Raw genomic sequence first — 24,912 nt, 5'->3', positions numbered from 1 at the left:
GCCATATTCATAGAGTTTGTACTGCCTATTTCTGTGAACAAAGTTTTTATTCCAGAGCTCACATGACAAAGAGCGATCTAAACCCCTTTCTGTTTTGTCTCTAATTTGATTAAATTCTAGATCTAGCTGCTTAGCAACAAGATTCTCCTAGTTCTGTAGACCATGACAACTGGCTAAAGTCTCTCCTCACTGTGGCTCCACCATCTCCATCAAACTTTAATTCTAATTACTCTTCAATCTGAATAAATCTGACTATATTCCTTATCTGCAACCCCTGAGCTCCCAACATACAGTATAAGCACTTTAGTTTCAGTAATTTTGATCATACTGTTATTTCTTTGTAGGTCAATGAATAACTCAGAGGCATGTGTGCACATACAGTTCATCTCTTGTGGAACCTTTGTCATTAAAAAAGGCAAGCTAAATTTAGAGGAAGAAATGAGTAAAGAACAGCATGGGAATAAATTTAATAGGTAAATTGACTAGCTGGCATTTAAAAATTGATATCATAAGTTAACAGTAATTAGCAAGTTGGCCTGGGTAAATCAAGGAAGCAAGATTAGGTATTTATTATCCTTGAGAGTTTATGCATGGGACAAAGAGAAGGTTGGCAACGTCTGTAAGTCTGGTGTCTGCTGGTGTCTTTCTATTGCCTTTCCACCTTAGGACGTCCATATCTGTACTATTTCCAATACTGGAAAATTTCACTTTCTCTCTGGCTTTCATCACAGCTACTTTTTTAAACGACCAAATTTGGCTATGACTTTGTTCATCTTTCTGTTAGTTTTCTAGGGCTGTTCTAACAAAGAAGGCAAAAAGTGATTTAACAGAAATTTATTGCCTGACAGTTCTGGAGACTGGAAGTCCAGTGTCAGTGTCCACAGGGTCTTATTCTTCCTGAAGCCACTAGGGAAGGATCTATTCTAGGCTTCTCTCCTAGCTTCTGGTAGTTCCCTGCCTTGAGGCAGCATGATTCAGTTTTCATATGATGATTTAATTAGGACACCAGTCACATGTCCAATCTGTTGGCTTACAGCTGTTCATTATATTCTCTTATAAACCTTTGTATATCTGTGGAATCCATTATTATTTCTCCTCTTTTGTTTCTGATTTTACTTCTCAGTGCCTTTTCTCCTTTTAGTGAGTTTAGCTAAAGTTTTGTCAACTTGGTTTATCTTTTCAAAGAATCAGCTCTTAGTTTCATTGATATTTTCTGTTGTCTTTTTAGTGTCTATTTTATTTATTTCCACTATGAACTTTATTATTCTGCCGACTTTGGGCTTTGTTTGTTCTTTTTCTAGTTTCTTTAGGTGTAAGGTTGTAATATTTATTTGAGATTTTTCTTGTTTCTCGGTTTTTCTGTATTGCTCTAAGCTTCCTTCTTAGTACTGCTTTTGTTGCATCCCATGGATTTTGCTATATCGCATTTTCCTTTATATTTGTCTTCAGGTATTTAAAAAATTTCTCCTTTGATTTCTTCATTGACCCAATAGTTGTTCAGTAGCATGTTTTTCAGTCTCCACATATTTATTATTTTTCCAGCTTTCTTCTTGCAATTGATTTCTAGTTTCATACCATTGTGATTGGAAAATATGCTTGATATGATTTCAGTCTTCTTAAATTTATTGAGACTTGTTTTGTGTCCCAATTTATGGTCTATCCTTGAGAGAGAAGAATGTGCGTTCTGCTGCATTGGGGTGGAATGTTCAATACAAATTTATTATGTCCATCTGGTCTAATGTTTCATTTAAGGCTGCTGTTTCCTTGTTGACGTTCTGTCTGGAACATCTATCCATTGATGTAAGTGGGGTATTAAAGTCCCCTACTATTATTGTGTTGCTGTCAATTTTTCCCTATAGGTTTGTTAATAATTGCTTTATATATTTTGTTGCTCCTGTCTTAAGTGCACATATATTAAAATAGCTGTTATGCCTTCTTAACGAATTTCCCCCTTTGTCATTATATAATGTCCATCTTTGTCTCTTGTTACCTTTATTGGCTTAAAGCCTATTTTGTCAGATATGAGCATGGCTACACCCATTTACCTTTGGTTGCTGTTTGCTTGGAGTAATCTTCCACCTGTTCACTTTGAGCCTGTGATTGTCTATAGAACTGAGATGAGTCGCCTCCAGGCAGCATATAGTTGGGTCTTGTTTTTTAATCCATTCAGCCACTCTGTCTTGTGATTGGTGAATTCAGTTCACTTACATTTAGGGTGATTATTGATAAATGACAGTTTAGAACTGCCAATTTTATCTTTTGTTTTTTTTCTGGTTGCTCTGTATCTCCATTTTTTCCCGTGTTTCTGTCTGCCATTTTAGTTTGGTGGTTTTCTATGATGTTTTTCTCAGTGTTGTCTTTTTTTTTTTTTTTTTTACATTTTGTGCTTCTGCTGTAGATTTATATTTTGTGGTTACCATGAGGTTTCTGTAAAATATCTCATAGATAAAATAGTCCTCTTCCTGTCATGATAGTGTTTTATCTTCATTTGCTTATATGAGTTCCATCCTTTTTGACCTCCCCTTTTGGGTTTTTGTTGTCTCAAATTATTCCAATTTATAGTGTGAGTTTGTTATCAAATTGAAGCAGCTGTAGTGATTTTTACTGTCTATACCCTTTAGCCTTCGTGCTTTAATTGTTTAATAACTTGTTAGAGTTGCAATTTTCTAATTCTGTCTATTTATCACCTTACTCAAAGTTTTGTGTACTTCTGCCTTTTCCTTTCAGGTAGAAGAGCTCCTTTCAACAATATTTTTCTCTGTAGGGCAGGTCTAGTGTTGATAAACTCCCTTAGCTTTTATTTCTCTTTCATATCTGAATAACTTTGCTGGATAGTCTTGGCTGACAGCTTTTATCTTTCAATATTTTAAGCATGGCATCCCACTCTCTCCCAGCCCATAGAGTTTCTGCAGAGAAATCAGCTGATAGCCCAATGGTGATTTCTTTGTAGGTTGCCACCCTTTTTTTCCGGGCTGCCTTTAAATTTTTTCCTTTGTCACTGACAGTTTTTCATATAATGTGCCTTTGCCATTGACTTTAACAGTTGTTAATATGTCTTGGAGAAGGTCTTTTTGCATTGAGGTAATTAGTTGTTTTTGTAGCTTCACGGACTTGTATATCTAGTTTCTTCCCCAGGATTAGGAAGTTCTCACCTGTTACTTCTTTAAATAATCTCTCTGCCCCCTTCTCCCTCCCTTCTCCTTGCATACTAATGTTGCCCTTTCTAATAGAGTTGGATTGTTCTCATAGAATTTCTTCATGTTTTTTTGGATCTTAATTCTCTCTCCTCTACTACCTGTATAATTTCTAGATTTCTATCTTTTAGCTCGCTAATTCCATATGGTCTGCAATACTTCCAGTGTTTTCTAGTGCATTCTTCATCTCACTTATTGAATTCTTCAGCTCCCAAATTTCTGTTTGGTTCTCTTTTAGAGTTTCAATCTCTTTAATAAAGTATTACTTCTGCTCACTAATATTCTCCTTGAACAGCCTTTCTGAGTTTTCTTGTAGCTCTTTGATTTTTTTCATGACAGCTATTTGAATTCTCTCTCAGATCGCAATATTCCATGAGTTTAAATTTGGTTCCTGGAGAACTGTCATTTTCTTTTTGTGACACTGTGTTCCACGGGTTCTTCATTGTGCTTGATGAGTTGTTCTTGTGCTAGCATATTTGAAGTAGTGAACAATGTTCTTCTTAAATGTATCTGTTTTTTTAAACTTGATTCTACTGACTCAACAGATTAGTAATTGGATGCGTTTTTTGTTTTCCGGTAGGTGGTGCTATAGCACAAGCTTTTATTTTCTCATACCTGCGCTGCCTCTGGTTATATTTTAGAATTGGCATCTTTTACCCTCTACCACCTCTGTCAGATGTGTTGCCTGGCGCCCTCCTTGCTGCTTGTGATACCAGGTCATTGGTGCCTCGCTGCTGCTGGTGTCACAGGTGTCACTGCCTGGGGCACCAAGATGGTGGGTGTTTTCCACCTTGTCTGGGGTCTCCTGGGTCACAGACTCTGACACTGCAAGGGGAGGAAGAGAAGGAGAGGGAGCCAGTATTGCAGGTGTCTCAGCCATGAGCAGGGTTGTCAGGTTCACAGGCTTTGCCACTGTAAGCAGGAGGGGGTGGAGTCATGGGCACCTCCACAACTGGAGGGACAAAGTTGCAGACTCCACTGCCACTGCTGTCAAGTTCCCCGTGGCTGCAGGTACCACTTTGGCTGTGAGGTCAGTGTGGTGTGTGCTGCCTCCCCTGAAGCTGCCCAGCTCTCTGGGATTGCAAGTTCAGCCAATGTTGCTGGGGGTCTGGGATTACAAGCACCACCTCCATTGTTCTATGGTCCCACCTCCTCTGGGTGGTCCAGTTCACCCACCTTTATATATACGATGTGCAGGATTTTCTCATGACCTGGTGTGTTGGGCACAGGTACCTTTGTTGAGTTATGGATGTTTTACTCATTGTGGATAGAAGGGGCGAGACAATGGGAACATCTCATGCCACCAAGATACTGACATCAGTCCTCTATTTTATTCATTTTGATGCGATTGTAAGTGGGATTGTTTTCTTAATTACTCTTTCTGTTAGTTCATTATCAGTGTATAGAAATGCAACAGATTTCTCTCTCTTAATTTTGTATTCTGCAAATTTACTGAATTCATTTATTAGTTCTAATAGTTTTTTGGTGGAGTCTTTAGGGTTTCCTGTGTATAGTATCACACAGGAATCTATTGAGATGATCATATGATTTTTAACCTTTGTTTTGTTAATCTGGTATATCACAATGATTGATTTGCAGGTACTGAACCGTACTTACATCCCTGGAATAAATCCCACTTTAATCTTGGTGTACGATTCTTTTAGTGTATTGCTGAATTTTGTTTGCTAATATTGGGATGAGTAATTTTGCATCAATGTCATCAAAAATACTGGAGATATATATATATATCTTGTATTGTCTTTGGTTTTGGTATCAGGATGATGCTGGCCTTGTAGAATGAGTTTGAAAATTTTTCTTTCTCTTCAGTTTTTTGGAATAATTTGAGAAGTATAGGTATTAACACTTCTTAAAATGTTTGGTAGAATTCACCTGTGAAGTTATGTGGTCCTAGACTTCTGTTTGTTGGGATTGTTTTGATTACTGATTCATTTTCATTATTAGTAATTGGTCTCTTCAGATTTTCTATTTCTTCCTGATTCAGTTTTGGAACTTGTATGTTTCTAGAAATTTATCCATTTCTTTTAGGTTTTCCAATTTGTTGGTGTATAATTGTTTGCAGCAGTCCCTTATGATTCTTTGTGTTTCTGTGGTATCAGTTATAACTTCTCTTCATTTCTGATTTTACTATTTGAGCCCTTTCTCTTTTTTTCTTTACGAGTCTGGCTAGAGATTTGTCAATTTTTAAAATCTTTTCAGATAAACAACCAGCTCTTAGTTTCATTAATATTTTCTATTGTTTTCTTTTAGTATCTATTTCTTTTACTTCTTCTCTGATCCTTATTATGTCCTTCCTTCTACTAACTTTGGGCTCCGTTTGTTTTTATTTTTCTAATTTCTTTAAGTGTAATGTTAGATTGTTTACTTGCAATTTTTCTTATTTTTTGAGGTAGGTCTGTATCGCTATAAAGTTTCCTCTTAGAAATGCTTTTGCTGTGTCCCATAGATTTTGAAAGGTTGGGTTTCCATTTTCATTTGTCTCAAGGTGGTTTTTATTTGGGTGCCCTGGGTGGGGTGGGAGCCACTTTGGAGGGGACCCAGTCTCTGGCAAGGTTGCCTGCTAGGTATGAAAGGTAAGAGCTGCTTTGGAGAGACACTTGACAGGTCTAGGCTGTCTGTTGTGTGTGCAAAGCAAGAATTTCTTTGGAGGCGGTGTCTGTTCCATCTGTGGCCACCCACCAGATGTGGTGGGGCAGGAGCCACTTTGGCCGCCCACTGGATGTGTCAGGGGGGCAGCTGCTTTGGAGAGATGCTGGTCAGAGTGGGCAAGTCTGCAGGGGAACACCAGAGTGGGGTGAGCAGTACTAGCAGGGTAGATGATAAATGTCAAAATGGTGCCCACCAGTGCCAGGACATAATTGCTGTTTCTTGATCTCATGTTGAAGTTCCTGAATATTCCTAACAAGACACCCTTGTCTGCTGACCACACTCTGTTTCTCTCTTCCTCTCTCTCCCTCTCCCTCTTTCTCTTTACTTACTAGGTAGTATTTATTGAGTACTTACAATATGCCCTCTTTACTTACTAGGTAGTATTTAGTGAGTACTTACAATATGCCAGACAGTATCTCTACTTCACAAGCCTCTTGTGATAATTAGATATAGCTGTTATAGAGTGCCTGGTGCATAGTAAGTACTCAAAAATGACATTAATATTATTGATTTCTAAAATTTACTTTGCTTCTGAGGGGACCTGGATTCAGCTGGGCCATACATGGTGGATTGGACTCTGTTTTTGGCCAGGAGTTGATGCTGCCTAATGTTAGCTCCTAGCAGGTCTGACAGATATGTCCCAGGAACCACAATTATTCTTAGAAACAAGAGTAAATACAACCAGTTCTTCCCATTTCTTGGCTCAGCAAACACCATTTTTGTGTAATAATAACCCTGCATGAGGACTAGAGCAATCCCCAAGAAATTTGACTCCTTAGGTTGAGAGTCAAAGTATCCACACAGGCAAAATCTCCTAAAGGACTGGGTCAGTCTTTGTTGGTCAATATTCACACAAATATCTTGTCTCTCTTCTGTGAAATCAGGAACCAGGGAAGGTATTTCTGGTGGCTTGAACTTGGTTCCTGTGACCACACTTTATTTCTATATGATGTCATCAAGACCTATGCCAGGACTTTCACATTTATGTTTTCATGCCTGATCTTTCACTTAATCTCTGGGATCATTTTGGCTGACTACCTCACATCTCCTTTTAAATATTTGTTAGATTAAAAAAAAACCCTAATAAGTAGAAAAATAAAAATGTCTATCAAAAGATGAATGGATAAACAAAATGTGGAGTATACATAAAACAGAAAATTATTCAGACTTTAAAAGGAATAAAATTCTGACACATGCTACAACATGGTGAAACCTTGAAGATATTACACTAAGTGAAATAGTTGCCCTTGCCTGAGGAGACAGATCCAAAAAATATTTCTAAAACCAGTGTCAAAGAGTGTACCACCTATGCTTCCTTCTAGAAGTTTTATGATTTCAGTTCTTACATTTAAGTCTTTAATCCATTTTGAGTTTATTTTTATATATGGTGTGATTCTTTTACCAGTTTGATTCTTCTGCATGTAGCTTCCTGGTCTTCCCAACACCATTTATTGAAGAGGCTGTCTTTCCCCCATTGCATATTCTTGCCTCCTTTGTCACAGATTAATTGCCTATATAAGCGTGGATTCATTTCTGGGCTGTGTATTCTGTTTCATTGATCTATGTATCTGTTTTTGTGCCAGTACTATACTGTTTTGATTACTGTAGTTTTGTAGTATAGTTTAAAATCATGGGGTGTGATATCTCCAGTTTTGTTCTTTTTTTTAAGATGGTTTTTGCTATTTGAGATCTTTTGTGTTTTCATACAAATTTTAGAATTAGATACTGTAGTTATGTGAAAAATTCTATTGGCATTTTGATTGGGATTACATCAAATCTGTAGATTGTCTTGGGGAGTATCATCATTTTAACAATATTAATTCTTCCAGTCCATGAGAATGGTGTAGCTTTCCAACTGTTTCTGCCGTCTTTAATTTCTATTCTCACTCTCTTATAGTTTTCCAAGTACAGGTATTTTTACCTACTTAGATTTATTGTTAGGTATTTTGTTTTTTATATGATTGCAAATGAAATTGTTTTCTTAATTTCTCCTTCTGATAGTTTGTTGTTAGTGATTGCTGTGGCTAGGACTTCCAGTACTATGTTGAATGAAAATGGTGAGAGTATCCTTGTCTTGTTCCTGATCTTAGAGGAAATAATTTCAGCTTTTCACCATTGATTATAATTTATGTGTGCTTGTCATATATGGGTTTTATTATGTTGAGGTATGTTCACTCTATACCCACTTGGGGAGAGTTTTTTTTTTTTATCATAAATGGATGTTGAATTTGTCAAAAGATTTTTCTGCATTTATTGTGATGATCATGTGATTTTTATTCTTCAATTTGTTAATGTTGGTGTATCACATTGATTTATTTGCAAATATCAAACCATTCTTGCATCCCTGGGTTAGATCCCACTTGATCATGGTGTATGATCCTTTTAATGTGTTGTTAAATTTTGTTTACTAATGTTTTGTTGAAGAATTTTGCATCTATGTTCTTCAGTGATATTGGCCTGTAATTTTCTTTATTTGTGATATCTTTGTCTGGTTTTGGTAACAGGATGATGATGGTCTTGTAGAATCAGTTTGGAAGTGTTCCTTCCTTTGGTATTTTTTGGAATAGTTTGAGAAGAATAAGAGTTAATTGTTTTAAAATGTTTTGTAGAATTCTGTGAAGCCATCTGGTCCTGGGCTTTTGTTTGTTGGGTGTTTTTTTTTATTACTGATTCAATTTCATTACTGGTAAATGGTCAGTTCATATTTTCTATTCCTGGTTCAGTTAGATTGTACATATCTAGGAACTTGTCCATTTCTTCTAGGTTGTCCATTTTATTGGCATATAATTGTTTGTAGTAATCTCTTCTGATTCTTTGTATTTCTGTTGTTTTGGTTGTTAACTTCTCCTTTTTCATTTCTGATCTTATTGATTTGGGTTTTCTCTCTTTTTTTTCTTGATGAGTCTGGCTAAAAGTTTATCAATTTTGTTTATTTTTTCAAAGAACTGGCTTTTAGTTTCATTGATCTTTTTTATTGTTTCTTAGTCTCTATTTCATTTATTTCTGCTCTGATCTTTTTTATTTCTTGCCTTCTACTAACTTTGGATTTTGTTTTTTCTTCTTTTTCTAGTTTCTTTATGTGTAAGGTTAGGTTTTTAATTTGAGATTTTTCTTGTTTCCTGGGGCAGGCTTGTATCACTATAAATTTCCCTCTTTGAACTGTTTTTGCTGTATTCCATAGATTTTGGAACATTGTGCTTTTGTTGTTATTTGTCCCAGGTATTTTTTTATTTCCTCTTTGATTTCTTCAGTGACTCACTGGTTGTTTAGTAGCATATTGTTTATTCTCCACATGTTTGTGTTTTTTGCAGTTTTTTTTTTTCTTATAGTTGATTTTTAGTCTCATAGCATTGTGGTCAGAAAAGAGGCTTGATATGATTTCAGTCTTCCTAAATTTAATGAAACTTTTTTGTGGCCTAAAATGTGATCTATCCTGGAGAATGTCCCATGTGCACTTGAAAAGAATGTGTATTCTGCTTCTTTTCAATGGAATGTTCTATATATATCAACTCTATCTGATCTAATGTGTCATTTAAGACAAGTGTTTCCTTATTTTCTGTCTGTATGATCTTCCATTGATGTAAGTGGGATGTTAAAATCCCTAATACTGTGTTACTGACAAGTTCTCTCTTTATGTCTGTTAATATTTTCTGTATGTATTTACGTGCTCCTATGTTGGGTGCATATATGTTTATCATCGTATCTTCTTCTTGGATTGATCTCTTTATTATTTAATGTCCTTTTTTGTCTCTTGGTACAGACTTTGTTTTAAAGTCTATTTTGTATATATAAGTGTTGCTACCTTGGTTTTTTTTTTTTTTACTTACATTTTAATGTAATACCTTGTTCCATGCCTTCAGTTTCAGTCTGTGCGTGTCCTTAGGTCTGAATTGAGTCTCTTGTAGGCAGCGTATATATGGGTCTTGTTTTTTTTAATCCATTTAGCCAATCTGTCTTTTGATTGGAACATTTAGTCCTTTTATATTTAAAGTAATTATTAATAGTTATGTACTTATTGCCATTTTGTTAATTATTTTCTGGTTGTTTTTGTAGTTCTCTCTGTTCCTCTTTTCTTCTCTTCTACCATGAGTTTATGACTTTGTTTAGTGTTATGTCTATATTCCTTTCTGTTTATTTTTGTGTATCTGTTATAGATTTTTGGTTTGTGGTTACCTTGAGATTAATATATAATAACCTATTTATATAACAGTATTTTAAGTTGTGGGTTGCTTAAGTTGTAGCACATTCTAAAAGCACTACATTTTTACTCAACCTTTCATGTTTTATGTTGATGTTATAGATGATTTTACTACTTTTTCTGTTAAACCTTTTTACTAGCTTTATAAGTGGTTGATCTATTATTTTACTGTGTGTTTGCTTTCACCAATGAGATTTTTCTTTTCATAATATTCATATTTCAAATTGTCTTTTTTTTCTGCTTAGAGAAGTCCCTTTAACATTTTCCATAAAGCCAATTTTGTGGTACTGAACTGTCTTAGCTTTTGCTTGACTGTAAAACTTTTGATCTCCCCTTCAAATCTGAATTATAGTCTTGCTGCGTAGTCTTTGTTTTAGGGTTTTTTCTTTTATTACTTTAAATATATTATGCCACTCCTTTGTGGCCTACAGAGTCAGCTGATAGCCTGATGGGAGTTCCCTTGTATATAATTTGTTGCTATTCCTTTGCTGCTTTTAATGTTCTTTACCTTTAATGTTAGCCATTTTAATTGCAATGTGTCTTGGTGTGGTCTTCTCTTGGTTGATCTTATTTGGAACTCTGTGTTTCCTGAACCTGGGTATCTATTTTCTTTCCCAGATTAGGAGAGTTTTCAGTTATTATGTTTTCAAATATGTTCTAATTTAAACTAAGTAAAGCTCTAATTAAAGCCGTAGCCCAACACCATCTCAGCTCAAGTTGTGAAGGATTGTGAATGCTGAGTTCCTCGCTTAAGTTTCCATTGCCATATTTGAGTTCACTGGTACTTAACACAACTCCTGACCTTTTGCAAAGGACTAAACTCTGTGATCTTGTCAATGTTTGAATTGGAGGGGGGGGGGTCAATGTTTAAATTAGAAGGTGATGGGCTATAGTTTAGAACATTTTGGTTTGCCCTTGGATTCAACTTCAGCAGGGCCCAGGAATCCAAGCACCATGAGAAAGATCAAGATTTAATTACATTCTCTCTACTTACCAAAGTATTTCCTCTACTGCTGCTTTCTTAGCAATCTTAGGAGTGGGATGTAAGCCTAAGTCATTTATTTTTATGATTGGAATCCTTGCAGACCCAAGTCTTTCCCACCAGCTTATACTGTTGGCAAAGTTTCAGCTGGTTTCTTTTTTTTTAATTGAGATATAACTGATATATAATACATTAGTTTTAGGTGTATAACATAATGATTTGATGTATTTATATATTGTAACATGTTATGTTTGATACTAATGCAAATGAAATGAATTTTCAATTTCATTTTTATTTGCTTGTTACTGGTAGTTAGATAATGAGCATGGAATACTGACCATGTAATCAGCAACCTTGCTCTATTAACTTAGTTATTCTATTAATTTATATTTTCTAGGTATAGTATAATGTCACTTGTGAATAACAGCAGTTTTATTTCTTCCATCTTTATTCTTATACCATTTTATTTCTTTTATTTCTAATTTTATTCTGTCTAACACATCTAGTAACATGTTCATAAGAAGTAGCGACAGGGTGCCATTTTTGTCTCTTCATCAATATCCTTAGAAAGTCTCATACAGCTCACCATTATGTATGATGTTTCCTGCAGGGCATTTCAGGTCATTTTTTTTTTTCTAGATATACTTGATTATATTAAGAAAATCCTCCTCTATTCCAGGTAGACCAAGCAATTTTATTAATAAATGTAGACTTTGGTGAAATAATTTTTGTGTTTATTGAGATATGATTTTCTCAGGTACTCTGTTAATGTGAATTACAGAGATTGCTCTTCTTATAATTTAGAAATACTTAAAATATAAACCATTTGATAATGAGGATGCATTATTGTTTACAAAACATGCTGAAATTTATTTTCTTTACAAACATTTTAAGAATATTATATTGTTGACCTGAAACAAATATACTGCCAGTTTTTTCTCTAGCTAAATTGGGTTTATTTGGGATCAGCAAAGAATTGAAGCTCAGAGTCTGCAACCATGGCAAGCCATGTGCAAGCTCCCACACAACAGGGAAGGAGAACTCTGTTGTAGATAGGAAAAGGAAGTTGGGTGGGCCATACTAAACAAAGTCCATGGTGTTTCATTAGCTGAGTTGCTGCCAAGAAAGAAGAAGGACCTTTCTTCTTCCTGTTGAGTTCTGCTATCATTCAGGGTGTGAGAACTCTTCCTTCTGGTCTCCCAACTCTATTTAATTGAGGTTACTGTTTATTTATTTTTTACAATATCTACTTTCATAAAAGAAATTAGTAGGAAAATTTTGGGGGTGTAATGCCCTTGTGGGGTTTGAGAATTAAGTTACCCCAAGTCTCATAGAGTTTTGAGCTATTCATTTTCTTAAATTCATGACATATAAAGTTAAATCAATGCATCTTCAGTCTTTTCTTTTTTTTAACATAGGTATATGAGACTATACATTTTCCTTAAAACACTGCTTTAGTTGAATATTATGTAATTTACATATATCATAGTTATTTGTGTTTCAATTCAAATTATTTCTTAATTTCTGCTTTGATTCCTCCTTGACATATAGATTATTTAGAAATATATATTTTATTTCCAGTTGTGATATTGTGATTTATAATAAGACATATATATTTGAGCTTCAACCTTGTTTCTGTCACAGAGCTACTAAAACCCTTGGAATTTTTAAAGTGATGAGAGCAGTAAAGTTGTCCTTTGTTCCATTAATGAGGTGACTTTTAGAAACCACCTAGGGAAGGATGCTGGTTGCCAGTGGAGCAAACCATGTGATTAGAGGGTAGGAATTTTCAACCTCTCTTGCCCCCTACCTCCGTGGAGGGAATAGGGACTGGAAATTGAGTTCAATCACCAATGGCTAATAATTTAATGAATCATGTCTAAGTAATGAGGCCTCCATAAAACACCAAAAGGGTGAAGTTTGAAGAGCTTCTGGGTTGGTGAACACGTAGAGATGCAGGGAGAGAGGTACACATGAAGAGGGCATGGAAGCTCTGCACCCTTCCCACGTATCTTGCCCTGTGCATTTCTTCCATCTGGCTGTTCCTGAGTTATATCCTTTTATAATAAGCTGGTAATTTAGTAAGTAAAATGTTTATCTGAGTTCTGTGGGCTGTTCTGACAAATTAACTGAACCTAAGTAGGGGGTCATTGGAACCTCTAACCTATAGCTTGTTGGTCAGAAGCACAGGTGACAACCTGGACTTGTGATTGTTATCTGAAAGAGGGGAGAGCAGTCATGTTGGGCTGAGCCCTTAACCTCTGGGATCTGACACTATCTCCAGGTAGTATTAGAATTGAGTTGAATTGTAAAACACCCAGCTGGTGTAGGAGAATTTCTTGGTGGTGTAAGGAACCCCCCCCAAACACACATTGAAATTGGGTGCAGAATCTTAGTTGGTGTCAGATGTGGGATCAGAGTCAGAACTGTACCAGGCAGTTGGAGTTTTTCTAGTTATCTTTAATGCTATTGACTTCCAGCTTAATTATATAAGGTCTAGAGAAAATATACTCTTTTTAATTAAAACCATGTGAAATTTGTTGGGGCTTTCTCTTTGGCTCATCATAAGGTAGACTTTGGTAGTAGTCCATACACAGATGAACCAAAGTGAATTTATCCACTTTTGGTTTTATCCCTTCGCTTTGTATACCTATTATATCAAGTTTGTTAATTATGTATTGAAACTCTCCTGATCCTGCAGGATTTATTTTCTATTCTTTCTGTTACTACTGAGAGAAGTGGGCTAAAAGTATCCCTATTGGTAACTGTAGATTTGTCTATTTCTATATTTTCCCCTCTCTATTTAAAGTTATATTAGTGGATGCATATACATTTAAGATTGTCATATTTTCCAGTGATTTGCCTTTTATCATTACAAAATATTCCTCCTTATTTATAGTAGTGCTTTGTGCCTTAAAGTCTTTGTCATCAGATATTAAAAAGATTACACTAACTTAATTTGGTTAATATGTGCATGAAAATTCTTTTAAGTTTTTACACTCTCCATGTCTTTATTTTTAAATTGTTTCTAATAAACAACGGCATAATGCTAGACTTTATACTTTATTCACTCTGAAATATGTCAGCCTTCAACTTAGTTAATGTAAGCCATTTTACATAGATTTTATATCTACCAGGTTTTTTTAATTTTCATGTCTGCATTATGCTTGTTTCTCCTCAATTGCCTATACTTGTAGAAACAAATATCATTTATTATGCCTTTTGTTCCTTCAATAAATTTCTTATATGTACATACTCTTATTATTTTAATGATTACCCTAGATTTGCAACATGCATCTGCAACATCACATAGTATAATCCACATCATTAATTTACCTCTTCCCAATATTGCTAGAAGTTTAGACCTTTTATCTCTATTTACATACCTCCCAGCTTTTGTGACAAATATATTTGCATTTTGTTCTGCATATATTTACAATCCATAAGATACTACTAGTATCCTTGTACAGTTAATTTTAATTAGTTTACCCACATATTTACTGTTTCTTGTGTACTTCACACCCACCTGCACATTCATGTTTCTTTCTGGTATCATGTTTCTCCTGACTGAAAAAGAAATGATATTTCTTTGAGTGCTGGCCTGCTGGCAATGATTTGTTTGCCAAAGGAAAGTTTTGTTCTCCATTACTGAATGTTATCTTCACAAACTAAAGAATTCTAGTTTGGCAATTACAATTTATTGAGTAAATGTGTTATTTCAGTGTCTTCTGCATTCAGTTATTTTATTGAAGTCAACCATCCATTTTTATTGTCATTTCTTTTAAAATACGGATATTTTATCTCTGGCTGCTCTTAAGATTTCTGTGTCTCTGGTTTTCAACAGTTTTACTATGATATGGTTAGGTGTGTATTTCCATGTGCTTATTCTGCTTGAAATTCATTGATTTTCTTAAAGCAGTGGCATAATATGTTTCCATACTTTGGGGAAATTCTCAGCCATTATATGTTTTTTATTACTTCTATTCAATTCTCTTTTTCCTCAAATGATACTCTATTTGAATGATTTCAGATTTATTGATGTGTTTCACATATCACTTCTCTATTTTAATGCTTTTTTCTGTCAGTCGTTGACTTTTTTTTAACTTTTCTTATAGTTAACTAATTTAGCTAATTATACAATGCAGTCTGTAATTCAAACTGTTTACTGATTTTCTGAATTTAACAAGTTCGCGTAGATGCCAATTTTCTGGTGAAATGAATCTACCTTCTTTCACACGGTCTATTCATTTTTCTTCCAGTTTCTCTAAAATACTAGCCATAGGGAATTTTTGTTCAGTATCATCTTTTCCACTCTTTGGATCATCTTTTAGCTGGCTTCTATCTTTTCTTTCACTATCTTTGTTGTTGTTGTTTTCCCTTTATTATTGGCCATAATTTCTTCCTTTTGATATATGTGATAATGCTTTATTGTATGCTAGATGTTCTATATAAGGAACCATAGGAGTTCAAGGTAGACTTACCTTCAACTTGAGAAGTTTCTATCTTCCCTCTGTCTGGAAGTTAGGCTGAATGACTGATGACTTTAATTCAATAAGGAATTGAGTTTGGTCAGAGATAGTGTAGTTTTAGTGAGACACATATACCTTACTGGACTTTATATTGGGAGCCCATAAGCCTCTACTTTCTCAGCTCTGAAAGCAATGGGTGACTATGTTCTGATACTCAAATCTTCAAAACCAAGTTCTCTAGCTTATATTCCAAGCTCCTCCAAAATCAGCCAGATGTTTTAAAGAGAAGGCATTACATGTCCTTGAGGCAAACTCCTTTCCACTAGGTCTTTGCTTCCTAACTACAACAGATTGCAGATATCTTTGTCTTTAAAGACTTTAACCTATTTCCCAGCAAATGGATCTAAACTCAGCAAAAGTTGTGTGGGAAAAACTGATTTTGAATTTGATGCCCTTAAGTGCCTAATTTATCAATCTAGTCTATTCTGCACACTAAGAGTTTTTCAGGTTTCTCTTTCTTCAACAGAGGAATTCTAACTGGGTAGGCCAAGCTTGATCATTAATTTATATTCAAAACCATCATGTTACAGGGGACAAAGATTTTTGTTCCAGGGGAAAAAGTACTGATAATTCAAATTGTTTTCCCTTCCTTGTAATTTTTAAGTCTTCTAATCTTTATTTCCTCCACAGTTCTATGATACTTCTAAAATAAAATTTTAAGAAATGTTCTTGGCATTGTATAGCTGACGTTTTCAGAAAAATTGCTTGTCTGTGCATAGACCTAACTAAAATTGAAAGTATCTTTTTTTACCCTATTTTATAACCAAAGAAACCCAGAAATTTAGAGACAACTGTTATTATCATTCTGTACTTTTTAAAATTTTGTTGGAAACTTGCAGGAGATTTAAGTAATTTTCCCAAGATGGTTAAGGGCAGTGGTAAAGAAAAACTCAATCAAACAAAGAAAAAAAATTGATATTTCCTCACTCCCAATGAATGGTACTTAATGAATAAGTACTTCAATATAGCAAGATGAGTACTGTAACAGAATTCAGTCAGAAAAAAAAAATCAGTGATTTTAGGGGGATGGAATTAAATATAAGGCATTGGGTAAACAGCTACTAAAGAACACAGCAAGTTAAGGGAGGCATTGTGCTAGTAACTGGTTAATAACCATAAAATACTAATTGCAAGAAGGTGATTTCATTCATGGAGCTGAAGAGCAAAGGGAAGAAGTAGGGTTACTTGAATCTGGAGGACTGTAGGGCCGGCCCCATGAATCTCAAAAATGAGACTCAAAACTCTTACAGCAGGTACTGCTAAGCTGGTGCAGAGGATCTGAGACATTGGTAGAGAGATCAAAGACCTGGGGCTCAGACCCAGACAGCTATGCTGGTATCTTTTAGACTGACAATGAGGTTGGTCTGGATTGAATTTTTTTTAAAAAGGATATTGAAACTAAGTGTAATTGCCAGTGTAAAATTTGTTATTAAGATTGACATACAGGAAGCAGATCTCCCAGATTTCCAAATCCCCTTGCATTCACCCTACTGCAGATCTCTGTAGAAAGAGGGCTGATACAGCAGCAGTGTTGTTCCTATAATGCAGAGCACAAAATGGGAAGGGGCTTTGGCACTGAAAAGCAGTAACTTAAAAACTGGTACACCACCCAGGTACCATGCCTTTTTCTAGAAAATATAAAGAAATACATTTCAGGAAAAATAAAACTTCTAATTGTTTAAAATAAAGAAGAATAAGTAGAAACATTATAGGAGTTACCTTTTTTAATGCATATCTATTCAGATACATTTTTGGGTACTAATTGTTTTTATTTCCCATGTTGAGTCTGAGTCTTTTGCTTGAGTTTTTCAGGTTGAGGCTGAACTTCTTCCTTTTTTTCCTTAGGTTTTTTCCTCATACAGAGCAAAAGAAGACAACATAATAGAATTAACAACAAAATAAGACATGGTAGGGCCAGGTAAATCTTCTTTATCCTCTTTCTCTTAGGGGGTGGGCCACTGTCAACACTACCTCCATTGCCTTGTTTTAGGCAGTTGGGAGGGTCCCACTTATAGTTACAATGACAGTGATGTTTATTGTTGCAGATCCCCCTCATGTTACAGAACTTAGGTGAACAATTACTATCCAAGCGAGAGAGATGGACGCACTTCCTTCCTATGCAGACATGTTCTGGGCCACACTCTGTGCCATCTTTCACTTCACCAATATCAGTTATGGTCATCCCCATGTGGTAGTCTGTACCCCAGCAGGTGGCGTTGTTGAAGCGAGTCCCATGCACAGTCGAATGCTCTGTCAGAAGGGGAATTTCTGCCACATTATCGCACTGAATTCTCCCACACAAGCTGTCCAACGTACTGCATTTTAGATATGTAGGGCCTTCGACTCCACAGTTACCAAAACGGTCACCTTGAGTGTTTACTTGTTTGTAGCAACTGTCGTTTGCATTTTTTGCCTTTTGGCCGAAAATCTGCCTACACTGTGCGTTGCGGTCATTACATCTCTTTTCATAGCAGTAGGCATTGTCATTACAGGGTATTCCATCCTCTACATATACATCGTCTGGGCACATATGGGATGATCCATTGCACCACTCTGGAAGATCACATTCATTGACTTCCTTTCTACACATTTCTCCTGATGGTAAGAACTTGCAGTCCTTGCAACAAAGCCCAAAAGCACAAGTAGACCCAAAACTTAAACTGCAGTTTGTCAGACAACAGGCATCTTTTGAACAATGCTGAAAAGATCCACAGTCACACTCTTCTCCTTCTTCAACAACACCATTTCCACAGCGCTTCCTTGAAAACATGTCCTTTGTGTATACAGTGTACTGCAAACATTTTGCCTGCTGTACAGAATATCCCCAAAAATAAGAATAACTACAATTGCTAAATTGGGCTATTGGTGGGTTGTCATGACGCATTATACATCTATAATAACCTGCAGAACACACACACAATACAGTGTCATGAAACATACCCAAATTATGACCTATATGATGAGCTACTGCAATTCCAATAATGGCCAAGGTTTTGTTTGCAAAAGTAACAACTGCACAACTAAAGTGTGATCTACACATTCCTGCAACATAGCCTAAACCACTTAATCCTCTCAAGGTCTTATTTATAAAAAGATGTACAGTATCATGTGCCATGCGGGCATCAATGGTATTAGCCTTCCAATGGCAAAAATCTCTCAGAGACCTCCTTACAGCATCCACTTCAACCTGGTTTCTTTTAGTCCAGATCTCCATACCAAACAATAACACCTTCATACCCATTACCTGATAAATGGAATCCACTATATTTACAATAAGAAACACATCCTCCTGCAACTTTGAGACATTCCTTTTAAAATGATTATATAGAGTATTGTCCACCACCAGTGCAATTTCAACAAAGAATGAATGGATCCACCAGCCATCATAATGACTTTGTTTCAGAGTAGAATTACCAATCTCTTGAAACTCAAATTGGTGTACAATTTCCTCTTCTTGCATAAAACCAGATTTCATGTTTGGGAATTGGGTCTCCTCACTGTCCATTTTATATACCAGGTGTTCAAATTTGGTAGAGAAAATCATGGGCTTAATTTCATAAACAACATCATTTATCTGTAATAATCCTCGAAAGCCACCAGAACAGGTACTGAGGGCAACAAGGGATTCTGGGTCCCCCTCCACATAACCATGATAGTAGCAGTCATTCTGGACAAAAGGCTGGTCCTTCAGGAGAGCACCCTGGTCTGAGTAGGTGAACACTGGGAGGTGTCTGGACAGCAAATGCTTCTTGATATTCATGTGGAGAACGTGTCTCTGGCCCCCAAAATGCAGGCTGTAAGAGAGCTGGCCTGGAGGCTTCATGCTTCTGCCAGGGTGTGTTACCTTCAAGGGAATCACCACTTCTGGAGGACTGTGATATTGGGGGTGCTCAGCCCGGGTGTGTCCTGAAAAAGACAGAAACACCCCAAGCCAGTGTAGCAAGAGTATGATCCTCATGTACAACAGGGCTTTAATCACAGTCATTATGAAGCTACCATTATTGATCCAGAGAAGAAGGCAGGCAGGGTTGGGAGTCACAGATGGTCTGGCTCCTTATTCTGAGCTGCTTGGTGTACAGAGCTAATCATTAAGTATTTGTCTTCTGGCAGAGTTGAACCATTAAAGCATAAGCCCTACAAGTAAAACAAAATATAACATATGGTTGGGGGTGATTAGAAAAGGGCCTAATAGGGAGAAAGAGAAAGGCATACAACAAAAGTGATTAGTGTTTTGATCAAGGGATGACTCTAGAAACTGCACAGAATTTGCTTTTAAATATTGATAAGGCAGAGGGGCATTGGGGGAGTATGGAAGAGTGAAAACCGGCCATAGATTCATAGTTATTGAACTTGGATGGTGGGCAATTAAGGATTCATTATACTATTCTCTAAATATATGTATATGTTAAACATTTCCACAATAAATAGTTAAAAAAATATCTTAAGGGTAAGGTGACCATATGTCTTGGATTGCTGGGATTGTACTAATTTACACACGTTAAATTGGTATAAGTAATAATACCTGTTTTTTTCAACCACAAGTCATAAATTACTCAATTACCTAAGATACATACTAAAAGCAACAACAACAACAATAACACTCTGCTGTTATTTTAAAATCTCTTTTATAATACTTATCATTACCTCCCTAGAACAAAATGTTAGTTTTATCTTTCTTACATAACTCTTCTCACTAGACTTGTTATATTAGAAGTACTCAAGAGCGTTATCTATGTCTTTCACAAGTGTTAGTATCCCCAAAGTGCCTAGCTTAATTCTTTATATAGTAAAGAATGGTCAACTTGACTTTTATTGTGCCTTGGAGTGTTACTCAAAAGGTATTTACACTTGACTACATTTTAATGTATAATATTATTCAACACCTGTGGCCAATTTTGTTTTTGGAACAAAGTGTTATGGACTCAGTTTTCCCTGCTTATTTTCTCTATATACAACTAAATACTCTGGATATAATTAAGTGGAAGACAAAAAAAAAAAATACCTCTGAAAGCTAAAAAGCAAAAGACAGACTGGCTAGAGACCTCTAGACTTGAGGAATGGCAACAAGGTGAGTTCCCTGGGTTTTAATTTAATTGCTCTCATATATCCCAAATTGGGTGCTGGAGAGGTCTTTAACACAATCATCAGCAGGCATAGACAAAAACAAACAAACAAAAAGCCTCAAAAATAGTTTTCTCTCTCTGTCCACATGACAGAGAATGGAAAAGCTCAACAGAGAACCAGTAAGGTGCTCCAGCATCTGCTCTTGAGCCAAGACACATGTGGATTGATTCACCCAGAGCAGCAACCTCAAAGACTTGTAGGCCAACCCAAAATACAGTCCACAATCAGTGCACTGGTGGACTGTTCAATCCACCTACATTGGCAATATAAAAGCCCTGGCAGGCCAGCCTAACACTGATTCAATATCTAGGTAACTAACTAACTGATCTGCCTTCAGAGGCAGCAACAAAATCCCAACAATTTGACCCAACCTCCACTCAACACTAGGGCAGGGAATGGAACCCTATATTAAACATAGCAGTATCATTCATAAAGCCTGATATATCCCACTCCTTCTCCAAATGACGTAGGAGACACAGCCTATTGGCTTCTGTTTCTCACATCTCCAGATTTGAATATGGACCAGTGACACCAGTTAAATCCAGAATGTTAGAGTAGATCAAGCAGAAGAAAGGACCACTCAACTCAAAGATGGGTCATTGATAATTATTCAGTTAAAGAAGAAAAAAAGAATAAAGAAAGCAAGCGGCTTATAGGACACCGACAAGAAGACCAATATACACATGATGGAAGTCATAGAAAGAGAAAACAAGAGAGAGAAAGGACCAGATAGCTTATTCAAAAAAAATGTAATGGCTGAAAATTTCCCAAATCTGAAGAAAGAAATGGGCATCCACATGCACAAAGCCCAAAATGTCTCAAATGAGATGAATCCAAAGAAACCCAGATGAAGACTCATTAAAACTGTGAAGTCAGAGACAAGAAATTTTGGAAGTGGCAAGAGAAAACAACATGTCACATACAAAAGAACCACCATAAAACTGAGTAGATTTTTCAGCAGAAATCTTGCAAGTCTGGAGAGAGTGGGATGATGTAGTTAAAATGCTGAAAGAAAAAAACTATCAACTAAGAATGCTATACCTGGCAAAACAGTCTTTCAAAAATTAAAGAAGACATAAAGACATCACTAAACAAACAAAAACTGAAGGAGTTTATCACTGTAAACTGTGATAAACTGTAAGACACTGTAAGTGCTAATGAGATTTTTTCAAGTTGAAAGAATGCTAAATAGCAACATGGTAGTGTAAGAAAGTATGAAATATACACACATATATATTATATAAACATATAAATATAAACTCATCTATAGACAAAACCAGAATACATTATAACTTTAATTGTGATGGGTAAATTACTTTTAATTTTAGTGTCAAAGTCAATGATGAAAGTATTAAAAATAACTAAAACTAAAAAACATATTAAAGAATACACAGTAAAAATTGATATATAAGTTGTGACAACAACAAAAAGTGTGAGCTAAAGAGAAGTTAAAGTGTAGAGTTTTTGTATGCAATTGAACTTAAGTTGTTATCATTAGCCTAACATAGACTACCTTAACTATGATATTTTATGTAAGCCCCAAGGTAACCACAAAAAATATAGAAGTTACACAAAAGAAGAAGAGAAAGGAATTAATGCATATAAAATACAAAAAAAATCAACAAAACACAATGGAAGGCAACAAGAGAGGAAAAAAGACATACAAAAGAACAAAAAAGATTAATAGAAAACAAAGAACAAAATGACAACATTAAATCATTCGTTATCAGTAATAACTTTAAATATAAATGGATTAAACTCTCCAGTCAAAAGACATAGAGTGGCTGAATGGATGTAAAAAAATAAGACTCAATTATATGTTGTCTAGAAAAAATCCTCACTTTAGATGTAAGGAAACACATAGGCTAAAAGTGAAGATTGGAAAAAGATATTCCCTATAAATGGTAACCAAAAGAGCAGAAATGACTAGACTTATATCAGACAGAATAAACTTTAGGTCAAAAACTGGCAAAAGAGATAAAGAATAACACTGTATAATGATAAATGGATTAATCCACCAGGAAAGTATAAGAAATATATATATGCGCCCAACATCAGAGCAATATAAATATATAAAGCAAACATTGACAGAACTGAAGGGAGAAATAGACAACAATTCCATAAAAGTAGACTTCAATACCCCACTTTCAACAAAGGATAGAACATCTAGACTGAATATCAACAAGGAAATAAAGGATTTTATAGCACTATAGACCAGATCAATCTAAAAGACATATACATAATATCCCACCCAACAGCAGCAGAATACAATTCTTTTCAAGATTACATGGATGTCTCTTCAAAATAGATCACATAGTTACAAAACAAATCTTAACAAACTTAAAGATATTGAAATCATACCAGGTATCTTTTGTGATTACAATTAAATGAAACTAGAAATCAAAGGCAAAGGGAAAAATGGAAAATTTACAAATAGGTTGAGATTTAAAATCATACTATTAACAACATTGAATCAAAGAAGAAATCAAAAGAGAAACTAAAAAATGCCTTGAGACAAAAATGAAAACGCACATACTGTAACGTATGGGATGCAGCAAAAGCAGTACTAGAAGGGAAGTTTATCATGATAGATGCCTACCTTATGAAACAAGAAGAAATCTCAAACAGCTTCACATTCCACCTAAAAGAACTGGAGAAGAACGAACTAAGCCCAGAGCTAGTAGAAAGAGAGAAATAACAAAGATCAGAGTGTAAATAAATGAAATAGAGACTAAAAATACAGTAGAAGAGATCAATAAAAGCACTGGTTCTTTTAAAAGATAAACAAAATTAACAAACCTTTAGCTAGACTTAGAGAAAAAGCCCAAATAAATAAAATCAGAAATGAAAGAAAAGATGTTACAACTGATACATCAGAAAAGCAAAGGATTGTAAGCAACTACTAAAGAACAACTATACCCCAACAAACTGGACTAACTAGAAAAAGTAGATACATCCCTGGAAATCTACAATCTTCTAAGACTAAATCATGAAAAAATACAAAGTCTGATCTACCTATAACTAGTGAGGATATCAAAGCAGTAATCAAAAACCCTCCAACAGGGCTTCCCTGGTGGTGCAGTGGTTGAGAATCTGCCTGCCAATGCAGGGGACACAGGTTCGAGCCCTGGTCTGGGAAGATCCCACATGCCGCGGAGCAACTGGACCTGTGAGCCACAACTACTGAGCCTGCGCGTCTGGAGCCTGTGCTCCGCAACAAGAGAGGCCAGCGCACCGCGATGAAGGGTGGCCCCCGCTCGCCGCAACTAGAGAAAGCCCACACACAGAAACGAAGACCCAACACAGCCAAAAATAAAATAAAATAAAATAAAATTAATTAATTAAAAAAAGGCTTCCCCCCTCCGCCACCCCCACCTTTAAAAAAAAAAAGCCCTCCAACAAAGAAAAGTCCAAGATTGATAGTTTCACTAGAGAATTCTACCAAACATTTAAAAAACATGAATCCTTTCAAACCCTTCCAAAAAATTAAGGAGAGAAGACTTCCAAACTTATTTTATGAGGCCAGAATTACCTGATAACACAACCCAAGAAAGACACCACACGACAAAAATCTATAGGTGATTCCCTGATGAATACACATGCGAAAATCAACTACAAAGTGGTAGCAAATCAAATCCAAAAGCACATGAAAAGGGTCATACACCACGACCAAATGGGATTTATCCCTGGGATACAGTGGTGGTTCAACTCATGAATATTACTTAAGTTAATACACCACATTGACATAATTAAGGGTAAAAATCACAGGATCATATAAAAAGATGCAGAATAAATGTTTGACAAATTCAGCACACTTTCATGATAAAAATTCTCAAAAAACTAGAAATAGAAGGAAATTATCTCAGCATAATAAAGGCTATATATGAAAAGCCCAAAGCTAATATTATACTCAATTGTAAAAGACTGAAAGCTTTTCCTCTAAGATCAACAGCAAAGCAAGAATGCCCATTCTCACTACCCCTATTTAACATAGTACTAGAAGTCTTAGCCAGAGCAATTAAGCAAGAAAAAGAAATAAAAGGCTTCCAAATCAGAAAGGAAGAAGAAAAATTGGCTTTTGTTTGTAAACAACATTATCTGATACATAGAGAACTCTAAAAATTCTACTTAAAAAAACCTGTTAAAAATAATATAGGAATTCAGTAAAGGCTTGCGACACAAAATCAACATATGAAAATCAGTTGCATTTCCATATAA

General features: G+C 35.5%; 1 protein-coding gene across 1 annotated transcript; it reads right to left on the bottom strand.

Moving 5' to 3' along the window:
* Positions 1–414: 414 nt before the first annotated feature.
* Positions 415–24,047, bottom strand: LOC309634049 (disintegrin and metalloproteinase domain-containing protein 29-like). The gene has a single exon (XM_082403573.1). It carries the CDS (start codon positions 19,553–19,555, stop codon positions 17,339–17,341), a length of 2,217 nt encoding a protein of 738 aa, XP_082259699.1. The 5' UTR covers positions 19,556–24,047; the 3' UTR covers positions 415–17,338.
* Between the last annotated feature and the right edge of the window lie 865 nt (positions 24,048–24,912).

Source organism: Balaenoptera borealis, assembly GCF_965194805.1.
Source record: "Balaenoptera borealis genome assembly, chromosome: 8".
Lineage (NCBI taxonomy): Eukaryota > Metazoa > Chordata > Mammalia > Artiodactyla > Balaenopteridae > Balaenoptera > Balaenoptera borealis.
The sequence above is the reverse complement of the archived record's forward strand: the minus strand, read 5'-3'. Positions and strand labels throughout refer to the sequence as shown.

Coding starts and splice junctions, on each gene's coding strand:
- LOC309634049 (XM_082403573.1), bottom strand. CDS start 19,555: ATGACTGTGATTAAAGCCCTGTTGTACATGAGGATCATACTCTTGCTA.